Consider the following 12,798-nt stretch of genomic DNA (forward strand, 5'->3'; position numbering starts at 1 on the left):
TATGCATGAAATATTTGCCACTGGACGTTAACCGACCAATTATCCATAACTCATGACGTAATGATTATTTTTTTTAATCATTTGTTCGTTATTAAAATTATTGTATTCAGGTTTTAATGTTTAGTGTTTCTTTACAAGTATAAAATATTAAAACAATCTTTGTTGTGTTTAGACAAACAGATGGATGTTACGAAGCTTTTTGTGGCGGCAATCGACTTTGGGACAACTTATTCTGGCTTTGCTTTTTCAACAAGAGACGACCAAATAGCGGTGTACACGTGCGATTGGAAAAGTTCTGATTTAACCTCAAGCAAGACACCAACGACTGTGCTGCTGGACAAACAACAAAAGTTTAAAGCATTTGGATATGAGGCCGATAATAAATACATACAGGATATCATCCCAGATGAATCAATGGACGAATTTTACTATTTTCGACGTTTCAAGATGACCTTACACAACGAGGTTGGTATGCGACATTTTTTACACGCCAACATCCCGTGAACGTGAACTATATAACTGTGTCTATCAATGATTTTTATTTATTTCAGCCTAGATTTTTACATATAACATACTATGCTGTCTCATTGACACTCATACCACAGCTTCCTTTATCTATAGCTGTGTACACTTATTTGACGAACTGCTTGGCTTGTTCCAGAACGTGAACTTTAAATGAGAGATTAAGCTGGCTATAAAACAGGTTTAATCCACCATTTTCTACATACGAAAATGCCTGTACCAAGTCAGGAGTATGACAGTTGTTATTCATTCATTTGATGTGTTTGAGCTTTTGATTTTACCATTTGATAAGGGACTTTCCGTGTGCGAAATTTCCTCGGAGTTTGATATATTTGTGATTTTACTTTTTAGGATATATTTTGCTAACTTAAAGGTGTAGCGTGCTATTGACATGTTGGGTGTAAAACTACAGCTAAATTCGTTCAGAATAGGAAATTCAATGTAATATCCGATCATGCGTGTTGAAGGGCAAGTCCAAACTGAAATCAAAATCGTGGACAAAGAGTCTTTAATTCAATCAGATTATATTCATAATACCAAAAAACTCGAGGTAAACGATACCTCTGGAACATCCAAAGCTCATTATAAGCCGAAGAAAAAATGGCAATGTCATGACAAAAACACAACTTAAATACAAGCAAGTTATTAAGATAAATTAATGAATAATAACCAAAGACTTAGCAACACAAACCCCACCTAAAATATGATATTATGACAGATGCTCTGAAAAGAAAAGCAGATCTCGCTCCACCAGTAGCATCTGTCATGTTTCACATGGTTAATACAAGTTCGGTAAGTTTCATTCTAAAGTTCGTGGATGTATAATTATTCTGATTTATATATTAAAAATGGAAAGATGATTGATTGATTGATGTTTAATAAGAGTACATATTAACTTGGTTAATATTTTGGATATATGAAAGTGCATTATACATTTCAGAGATTATCACTAGATACAGAAATTGAGGAGGAGTGTGGCAAGAAAATGAAGGCACTAGATGTATTTTGTATGTCTATCAAATATTTGAAAGAAGAAGTTATAAAGAAATTGCAAAGCAGATTTTTATCAACGAAAGAGGAGGACGTACAATATGTATGACAGTACCGGCTATATGGGCTGACCAAGCAAAGTTCTTTATGAGAAAAGCTGCTGAAAAGGTTAATTAGTAATTATAATAGAAAAAAGCAACGGTTACTTTATCGATAGGCAATTTGTTTATTTCTACAAAGAAAAAAATCTTATTGGATGTTTTCCCCTTTTCTCCTTAAGTAAAGTAATATATTTTATTTCTTTAGACCTATTTTTTTACAAATAAGAAATGATCAGTACATATATATTTTTTAAACATAAATATCCGATTTTAGATTGATTTGTTCTTAAATTAGATTGATTTGTTCTTAAATTAGATTGATTTGTTCTTAAATTAGATTAATTTGTTCTTAAATTAGATTGATTTGTTCTTAAATTAGATTGATTTGTTCTTAAATTAGATTGATTTGTTCTTAAATTAGATTGATTTGTTCTTAAATTAGATTGATTTGTTCTTAAATGATATGAATGTAAGTCAGATAGCAGGGTCATAGTTCGTATGCCAGACAAGGATTTCCTATTTTTTTTATATTTCTTTAAAAGGGAGACATCATTGTACATTTTGTAGCTTCATAATTATATGAACAAGATGTTTTTGATTTCCTTTATTTACAACATGTTCTCCATTATTCAACAAATAAATCAATGCTGATGAAGACGATAGAAAAATTAAGGAAGAAAAAAACCCTTTCTAGTGTCATTTAAGGGATATTTTTCTTTTCAAATCTTCATGTAGAATATATAAGAGAAACGATTATTAATTTCATAATTGGTTTAAACCTAACGAACATTAACTTTAAAATTCAGGCCGGTATAGCCAAAGACCAGTTGACCTTAGCATTGGAACCTGAGGCGGCATCTATATACTGTCATGAACTGAGGCTAGACGTTGACAAAAAACAGAACAAGTTTCTTCAAACAATCAAACCTGGAATGAAGTTCATGGTCATTGACCTTGGAGGTAGGTTAAGGTCAAGGTATAATTGTTTTCTTACTCGCTTCCATTTTCTTTAAGGATGTACTTACATGGAATTAAAAATCTAGAGTTCAAAATTGTCACTTTTAAGCCAGAAAAATGGCCGGCTGATTTGGACTTTTACCTTGTACATGTATATAGCATAGCCATTATTTGGGTCTCAGATCGTAGGGAAGAAAAGCTTGCATTTACTTAAATTTTGATAATGACTTTTTTGTGAAAAGAAAAGTGGGTGTAATGGGTCAAATAGTTTACCATGTTTCTTATGAAAAAAAACCAAGGATTCTGATCATCTGACAAGTATTCCTAAACCTCACATGCATTTATAAGTACATCCATACGGCTGATGACGATCAAAGATAAACAAACAACACACAATTATTTCAGATTTATTAATACATGTAATAGGAAATCTGAAGTATAGTAGCTTTTTGTTCGGTGTGAGCCAATGCTCCGTGTTGAAGGCCGTACATTGACCTATAATGGTTTACTTTTATAAATTGTTATTTGGATAGAGAGTTGTCTCATTGGCACTCACACCACATCTTCCTATATCTATATAGTAGCATATTTAAAAAAGAAGATATGATATGATTGCCAATGAGACAACTCTCCACATGAGACAAAATGATACAGAAATAAACAGATATAGGTCACCGTACGGCCTTCAACTATTAGCAAAGCCCGCACCGTTTAGTCAGCTATAAAATATTACCAAATTACAAATGTGAAACAATTTAATGTTGAACATAGAAAATCATCGGCCCATTTAAAGTTTACAAAAAGGAACGAAAAACAAATATGTAACACAACAACAACCGACAACCACCGAATTACAGGCTCCTGGCTTGGGACAGGCACATACTACATACACAATGTGGCGGAGTTAAACATGATAGCAGGATCCCAATCCTCCCCTAAACCTGGAACAGTGAGGAAACAGTACAATATAAGAACAAACTATTAAAATCAGTTGAAAAAGGCTTAACTCGTCAGATGGATACTAATAGAAAATACATCTAACAAAAACGTAATAAATATTTTTTTAATCTCCTTGTAGTGGTACAGTTGATATTACAGTTCATCAGCGTCAAAGAGACGAAACATTAGAAGAAGTGATACCTCCTAGCGGCGGCCCCTGGGGAGGCACTGCCGTAGACCAAGCATTTCTAGACTTTATGAAAGATTTATTTGGCGCGGATGTAATTGATGGGTTGAAAGAAGAAGATTTAGAAGACTATTTCCATCTCTTGCATGAATTTGAAATCAGAAAAGATCAGTCAAATCAAAAGGAGACGATAACAGGGGACATTGTTATGCAGATGTCAGTGACATTAATGGACTTAATCAAGAAATTAAGAGGTGGCATAAGCTCACACATTAAGACAACAAAATACAAAGACTTCGTATCAGTTGAAGTTCAAAGGTTACATATAAAGGCCGAAATTTTCAGGGACCTTTTTAAATCTACAATAGATAAGTTGATACAGCATCTCCGTAAAATATTTGAAAAACCAGAACTATATGATCTAAAAAATGTGATCATGGGTTGGCGGTTTTTCTGAATGCGAGCTTGTTCAAATGGCCTGTCAGAAATAAGTTTGGTGCAGACAGAAAAATAATTATTCCGGATGAATCTGGATTGGCTGTTTTAAAAGGAGCTGTGTTATTTGGTCACCAGAAGAAGAAAATAACGAAGCGAATTTTGACGAAAACGTATGGGATTCAAAGCTGGCCGGAATGGGATCCGGATATTCATCCGGAAACAAAGAAAATCCGAATGGGCGGAACCGATCGTTGTAAAGATGTTTTCTTTAAATTTGCAACTATCGACGATAAAGTTGAGGACGGCCATACCTCCTCGCAGATCTTCCAAGCATTGAATCCGAATGAGAGGACTCTTGAATGTGCGATCTACACTTCAACTGATCCGAGTCCAAGATACGTTACCGATCCGACTTGTCAACGTCTGGGTAATTTAATCGTAGATTTGCCGAAGCTCAAAGATGGAGAAACGTTGGAAATAGAAGAAACACTTGTTTTCGGTGGTACTGAATTGTTATTCAGGGCTAAAAACTTAAAAACAGGTCGAGTGTTCGAGACACAACTAGACTTTTAATTACATATTCATTTGTACTTAATATGTTCACATACGAAGTGATATGATCGAGGTTTTTTCTGCTTAAAATTGTTAGATACTAAATGTATAAAGTAGTGTTTTTTTTTATTTGTTTTCATTTGTATCATTTGTCAGAATCGCAGTTTGTATCATAATAAGCTGCAACATTCTATATGATGCTTTTACATATTTGATCTTGAAATATTTAGAGAACATGGTTTCGAGCATAAACAGACGAAAAATGCTTGTTTTATGAATGCAGGGGGCCGGGGGGATGGAGGGGAATGGAGGTGTAATAAAACATAAGTAGAAGATAGACAAACAACTCTACTGTCAAAAGAAAGACTAAAATGTAAATAAAGCAGAAAACTAAAAACTAAAGATTTAGCAGCATGCATATATGCATTAACAAAACCGGACGAACTTCAGATACTCCGAAAGGCAAGCAGTTTCTATATGGATTGAAACACCCGTCGCGTCACTAATTTTCTGAGATTGATAGGTTATTGTCAGTAATATTAGCTGGTATTTATAATCACCAGAAAAAAGATGAAACTTGAAGTACATGTAATATAAATTGTGATATAATTCGAATTATATTCAATTCAGCGCCCTCTATCCACTATTGGTTTTCCTTAAGGGAGTTATTGCAGTGCGCGGAATATGACGACTGGACTATTCAGGTTACATAATAAAAAATAGGAACACAAGATATTGGGTACTCATCTACATTGTATGATGACGATGATGATGATTAACTGTTTAAAGTCAAGCGACAAAGTCAAAGCATGTTCAGCATGAGAACAAATTAATGTTATATGAATATAACCCTGCTTTATACAAGACCAAAACACCAAGCCGTTTTTAAACATTTTTAGCATGCTTGTTCAAAAGGTACAGTCCGTAGGAAGACATTCGGACTCGGACTTCTTTTAGATTAAGTTTTACTGTGCGTATTGCTATGTGTTTGTTTATTCTACATTGGCTAGAGGTATATAAGGAGGGTTGAGATCACACAAAACATGTTTAACCCCGCCGCATTTTTGCGCCTGTCCCAAGTCAGGAGCCTCTGTCCTTTGTAAGTCTTGTATGTTTTTTTAATTTTAGTTCATGAATATGTTTCAGAGTGTAGTGTGATGTCCATTTTTACTAAACTAGTATACATTTTTGTTTAGGGGCCAGCTGAAGTCCGCCTCCGGTTGCAGGATTTTCTTGCTGTATTGAAGACCAATGGTGACCTTGGGCTGTTTTCTGCTCTTTGGTCGGTTGTTGTCTCTTTCACACATTCCCCATTTCCATTCTCAATTGTATGTCTTCCTACCCGGGCAATTTATTCTGACTTCAAGCCGAACAGTCTTTGCCCATATACAATAAAAAACACAGCAAATACTAATTTTAAAGTCGTTGGTTTGACCCAATCCTGGTTCGAACACGTGACCACCGATTAAATGAGACAATAACCAGCTACATAAATATTTATGCAACAGCGAACCAGTATTACAAATACATACATGTACCGTACTCTCATAAAATGGCCGTGTACGCATGAACAAAAACAGCTAACAAGTATTACAAATACATACATTGTACATGTACCGTTCTCTCATAAAATGGGCGTTTACGCATGAACAAAACTGTTTTTTTTTCAAACTTAACTTTCCTTTTATTCCCATTCATGTTATATTTAAAAAGCAGCTCTTTGGACATAATTCTGTACTGATAAAAACATGTCGGAAAAAGAGAAGGGCTCATGCTGGGATTATCAATGCAATGTTTATAATTTGTTCAAATTTAAAAACATTTTGAAATTTAAAATGAAAATATTTACTACAATTGTTATTAAGGATTATTACACATTTGATTATCGAAGCCCATCAACATTATTTAAACAATAAAATTTTCTTATGTTTGTGTCCACATAATTAAAAGAACATAAATGTATGTGCAAAATTAGTACCATTATGACATCTCAATAATATAATGAATATTCAGAGATTTAAGTCAATAGTATGGTGGCCGGTTAAGTCCATTTCGTGTTTTCGCGTTTTGACCTTTCATATTCTATAGGGCGAAAACGCGAAAATGCACATGTTAACATAACATAACATTTTAAATATAATTGGAGACAAGTATAAGTCATTCAAATGATTGTCATATAAATTTCATATCTGTGACGTATTATTAATACTTTCATAAATTAAGACAATTTCTTTACATTCTTTGTTGGCAATTACTGAACAAATTTAAAAACAGATGCATTTCAAATTGTATAAAATACCTTTGAATATACAATTTGCTGAAGTTATAGTTTGGACATTTCAAAATAAATTAAATTAATCATTATTATGGCCATGGTTACTTAAAATACATAATATTTCATTTAAATGCTCTTGTTGTGAATCTAAAAAAAATAATATTTAAATAGCTTGTGCGAAAAAAGTTTAAAATTTAATACATTGTGGAGATAAGACTTTTGTCAAATAAAACTTGGGGCGGTTTCGCGAAGCTATCCTAAGACCTGTTATACGATACTAGAATATTTTATGACATGTCTTATGATCCTCTTAGGACTATCCAAGACGTCGTAGGTTGATCTTAGCAAAGATATCATAAATCTGTCGCATGTTCTTTTAATTTAAACAAAAAGTAACCTGGATTTTTTAGAAAATTCATGTAAATGTAGAATGTGTTTCCCATATATTACTAAACGCATTGATTAATATTTCAAATTTTCAAAGATGGAAATTTGTTCATCTACAGGAGACACCAAGCGACAAGGGATAAACTGTTGAATGCGGTAGACAATAACAACAATCCTCCCCGTGTCAGAACCAGATTAACAAAACAAATAGAGAAACTGAATCTGGTTAATTAACAAATTTCAAGCAAATTGTATACTCCAAGGCATTTTATGCAAATGCATCTGTTTTTAAATTTGTTCAGTAATACTACTACGTACAACTAATAATAATAATATCTTTATTTAAATAGAGCAACTCATTTGGATTAAACCAATTTTAAATAAGGCTCTCTAAATACAATATCAACTACATGACTAAAACATAATTAATCTACTAATATATATACACATGTAAACAATAGATGTATATAAACAAAATATTATAATTTCAACAACAAAAACCGCCTATGATAGTTTACATTGTGACACTTCTTAAAAAGATAATGACTTGAGTATTTGAAACAACGAATGTATTAAAGGAATTGTCTAATTTATGAAATATTTAAAGTAAACCACAGATATGAAATTTATATGACAATCATTTGAATGACTTATACTTTGTAGTCTTGTCTCCAATTATATTTAAAATGTTATGTTAATATATATATAATAACATGTATATAATAAAAACGCGAAAAGGCGAAATCGCAAAATCGAAAAGGCAAAAACGCGAAAAGGCGAAGTCGAAAACGCGAAATCAGATCGATTTCGCGTTTTCGCCCTATAGAATATGAAAGGCGAAAACGCGAAACCGCCTTAACCGGCCACCATACAATAGACAGCCTAACTTTAATTTTCTACAAGAGAAGTCAAAAAAGCATATAATGACAAATACGTTTGAGTGTAAAATAATTTACACCTATATATAAGTAAATGTATCACAAATAAACTAGTTAAGATAGTATGAAAGTCTTCGTCCATCTTCAACGGAAGCAAGACAACTCTCCACACTGCAAATTCTCCCCAGATAAAATAATTTCAACTTTTAGCAAACTAGCCCACATAAATTATGTTACCACATCGCCTTACTTATGAAAATGGATTCATCCCGCTACATGTAGGCCTGTCAACTCGTCCAAATGTTGCAAAAGAGTAAAATCCTGATGAATTTAGTTCTGCCAACTTCAGAAAAAGGGTAAAATCCTGCTGAATTTAGTCCTGCCAACTCGCCCTTTCTATGAAAAAGAGTACAATCCTGCAGAATTTAGTCCTGCTAACTCGACTTACTTGTGAAAAGGAGTAAGATCCTGCTGAATTTTGTCCTGCAAACTAGTCCTTTTTATGCAAAAGAGTACAATCCTGCAGAATTTAGTCCTGCTAACTCGCCTTTACTTATGAAAAAGAGTAAATTCTGCTGAATGTTTTCCTCCCAACTCGCCCTACTTATAATTATGAAAAGGAGTAAAATCCTGCTGAATTTTGTCCTGCAAACTCGCCCTAATTATGAAAAAGAGTAAAATCCTGTTGACGTTTGTCCTGCCAACTCGCCTTACTTATGTAAAAGAGTAAAATTGTCCTGTCAACTCGTCTCATTTATGAAAAAGAGTAAAATCCTGCTGAATTTAGTCCTGCCAACCCTCCCACTTATGAAAAAGAGTACAACCTGTTGAATTTAGTCCTGGCAACTCGCCTCATTTATGAAAAAAGTAAAATTCCGATGAATTTAGTCCTGTTGACTCACTTCACCTATGAAGATTATTTTATATACATAATCTCCCCAAAAGTGAACGTATCTATACTAAAATAATAATAGAAGAAGAATGTGTCCATAGTACACGAATGCTCCACTCCGACTATCATATTCCATGTTCAGTGCACCGTGAAATTGGGATCAAAACTCTAATTTTTTTTTTTTGGGGGGGGGGGGTGGGGGGGGGGGGGGGGGCTATGGATTTTTTTGGAAAAAAAGTTTGTTTCCAGTTTTTGGAGAGAAAAAAAATGTGTTTGACCTCAACTGCCACTATATGTAATTCTAAAATTGAAAGAAAAAAGTTGTTTTCGGCTTGTGGCCAAAAAATAGATTGTTTTTCGCCGACGGCAAACAAAAACGTTTGTCCGGGAAAAAAATCCATAGCCCGCAATAAAATATTATTGTTACATTGGAAACTAATTGCCGGAATGCAAAGTTGGGAGAGGAACCGATTAATTACAAATGTGAGGCTACGGTTACATTACGTTATTGTTACATGAAAAACAGCAATGTACGCTAGATTGATTAAAATTAAATCTTCTATAGTTTTATTGCTTCATTCTTTCATATGTACTAAACAATACTTGTAATCTAATACTGATAAATAATAAAATATTATTCAACAAATGGTGTACAACTTGAATAGTTTTACTACGTATTAATGGTTTTGATGTGTTTAAAGATACTACTCAAGATTAGGAGTGTGACTGTCAAAGGCGAAAAATATAGTTCAATGGTTTCACGTTTTTAAAGTATTTAACTGCACATTACTGTCATTATACTTTGGACCAATTTTGTTTATGGTGAAAAAAAATAAAACTTGGGATGCGTTTTAAACGAAACTGAAACAATATCAAGACATACATTTCATACAGCTTTATAACTTGACGCAAATTGATAATCTAAAGCAAAGTTTGCTAACTGTAACTTAAATACTAAGAAATTATGTATGTACACGTATCCGTGGAGGACGTAATTTCGTTCATCAAAAATGTGTCGGACTTTAAAAACAACTTAGAGTGGGGCGCTCATATTCGCCTTGGACGCAATTTCGCCGTTTTATGATTTTGAGGTGTAAAAACTTCAAAGGATGGTTGAAATTGAAGAAATATGCCGGTAAATTATATTTTTATAACAAATATGATTATTTTTTAAAATGAGACCAAATTTCGGCACTTACCGTAAAAGACCGAAAAACGGTCAACGATTTTCAGCCAATTTCCTGAATGAAAAAACGATTTCAAAGAAGTATTTCTTTAGTAATTCTTTGACTGATTGCCCTTAATTTCAGTTTTTTACACCTTTCAAATGTCTGCTATTCATCTATAATGAAATGTATTTGATAAATATTGTTTAAAGCTGCAGTTATTTGGTTTTAAATAGATGTGTTACAACAGCGAATATGTCCCCCGTTGACAAAACATCAGGAAATTTCAAACACCCTTTAATCCAACATTTCAAATGATTTTTCTCAAAACAAACACGTTTTAAAGCTAAGAATATTTTGCATTTGAAGTTATCTTCATATAGAAATATCAGTATACTTCAAAAACATAAAGCCCTGAACATAAACTGAAGAAAACATGGAAAGATATAGCGAAAATGAGCACCCCACTCTACTGGATTTGTAGAAATTGTCATTGTAAATAAAAAAATTACAGTAAATAAATTGTATGTTATAAATGTATGTAATAAATGTCCTCAACTTTTATTATTTAGTACATATTACTAGTCCCATCGTACATTGCTTTTTTTCATGTGACAATAACGCAATGTAACCGTAGCCTCAATAATTATTGTTACATTCGTAATTAAACAGGTCCTTACCCAACCATGCATTCCGGCATTTAGTCTCCAATGTAATAATAATATTTTTATTATTGTTACATTTCCATGTAACCGTAGCCAATGCCTAGACCAAATGCCACAGAAATTAACAACTATAGGTCACTGTACGGCCTTCAACAATATAAAAAAAAACCATACCGCATAGTCAGCTATACAAGGCCCCGAAATAACAAATATAAAACAATCCAAACAAAAAACTAACGGCCTGATTTATGTACAAATTAATGAACGAAAAACAAATAAGTACAGATCTGAGAGTACTCACAATTACTGACAGCTAGTTCAAAGTTTGACATGCTTTCAGGAAAGAATGTCAACGAATTTCCAATCAAACAGGAAAAACAAACACAAAGTGGCAGCATAATCAGAAAGGATGGCGGCCACTAAACGACAGAAGAAAGATCTATGCAGAAAACAAACAAAACAATATTTCATTACCTTAGAAATGAAACTTAATAAGAAATGCAATAAAAAGGGTGTGAAGTTATTCGAATAGTTGAACTGTACTTACATGTAGACGTCTGGGGCTAGGATGAAATTTGAAAAAAAAAGGCCGGACAGGAGTTTTTGAGTAAAAAAAAAGGCAGGATGAGCATCTTGACAACAACAAAAAAAGGCAGGATGAGCATCTTGACAAAAAAAAAAAAAAAGGCAGGATGTCAATTTGTGTAAAAAAAGTCAGGATTAACTAGTAAAAGGAATGGCAGGACCGAATAGAGTAAAAATAAAAAGGAAGGACAGAGATTACATCTAAACCCCCCCCCCCCCTCATAAAAATCAAATGGTAGCTCCCTTAACCAAGAGATCTAACATCATACAAGACAGAAAACATACAGGGTTTCTTCTTTTATGACAGATAGGGAATAAAAAGAACACTTTTCTACTCTGAAAAAGACTGACATGACATTATATATATATTTGTATATTGTACAATATATTATACTATGTTAAGGAACTTGTGCATAAGTTAAAACCACTGAATCAAAACTTGAAACAATGTTCATATTGATTTTAATATTCTACCTCACCGCCAACTGGATCGCATAACGTAGCATTTACAGTCTGTTAAAATTACAAAGGGTTTTTAATTTGTTTTTATCTTATATATATATATATATATATATAAAATAAAAAGATGTTGAATGATTGCCAATGAGACAACTCTTCACAAGAGTAAACTATTATTGTTGTTCTTTTTATTTTCAGATATTTTCTATGTAACAATTTTATTTTCACATTTGATGAGTTGATTGTGTTATATTCTCAAAGTATTAACTCGTGTTTCCTAACAAATGTCCTTAATAAAGTTCGTAAGGGAGCCACCATTTAACTTCAAAATAGGGGAGGGGTGTTATTGTTTGTTTTTTTTTGTTTCAGTCAGAAATTGTTTTTCGCGCAAAGCTCGAACATTTTCTTGTCATCTGCTTGACAATATTTGTTTTCATCAAATTGGGGATCAAAATTTATTATCTTAGGAAAAAACAATAACCCCCCTTATGAAGTTAAATGGTCGGTCCCTAAAGGGATGCTACATAATATATTAAGTTTATTTCATTTACATTACTAAAATTATAAGACCTGAAAAAGCACAAAATTGTAAGAATTCAGTTACTTTTCAGAGGTTGGTCAGCTAAGAACCTGAGTAGGAAAGAGATTGAATACGATTGCAAGCCATTAATTACCCTGCTGACCATGTTAATTCTTTTCTCGTCATATTTGGGGAGCTATATCCTTGTTGCCTTCTTTTGCTTTAAGGGTCCCCATCAAACTAGATGTAAAATGTGGAACATCATTCAATAAAGGATAAGTGTAG

At 33.0% G+C, this 12,798-nt stretch overlaps 2 protein-coding genes and 1 long non-coding RNA gene across 3 annotated transcripts; all 3 read left to right on the top strand.

Moving 5' to 3' along the window:
- The first annotated feature begins 148 nt into the window (after positions 1-148).
- On the top strand, positions 149-2,569 carry LOC139504918 (uncharacterized). Its single transcript, XR_011659455.1, has 3 exons — positions 149-465; positions 1,463-1,680; positions 2,420-2,569. It is a non-coding gene; the product is annotated as an uncharacterized lncRNA (long non-coding RNA).
- Positions 2,570-3,480: 911 nt separating this feature from the next.
- On the top strand, positions 3,481-4,153 carry LOC139504920 (heat shock 70 kDa protein 12A-like). The gene is made up of 2 exons (XM_071294804.1): positions 3,481-3,530; positions 3,649-4,153. Exons 1-2 carry the CDS (start codon positions 3,481-3,483, stop codon positions 4,151-4,153), a joined length of 555 nt encoding a protein of 184 aa, XP_071150905.1.
- A 215-nt stretch (positions 4,154-4,368) lies between these two features.
- LOC139504919 (heat shock 70 kDa protein 12A-like) lies at positions 4,369-4,707 on the top strand. Its single transcript, XM_071294803.1, has one exon. It carries the CDS (start codon positions 4,369-4,371, stop codon positions 4,705-4,707), a length of 339 nt encoding a protein of 112 aa, XP_071150904.1.
- The last annotated feature ends 8,091 nt before the right edge of the window (positions 4,708-12,798 follow it).

Source organism: Mytilus edulis, unplaced genomic scaffold (genome assembly GCF_963676685.1).
Source record: "Mytilus edulis unplaced genomic scaffold, xbMytEdul2.2 SCAFFOLD_1001, whole genome shotgun sequence".
In the NCBI taxonomy this organism is placed as follows: Eukaryota; Metazoa; Mollusca; class Bivalvia; order Mytilida; family Mytilidae; genus Mytilus; species Mytilus edulis.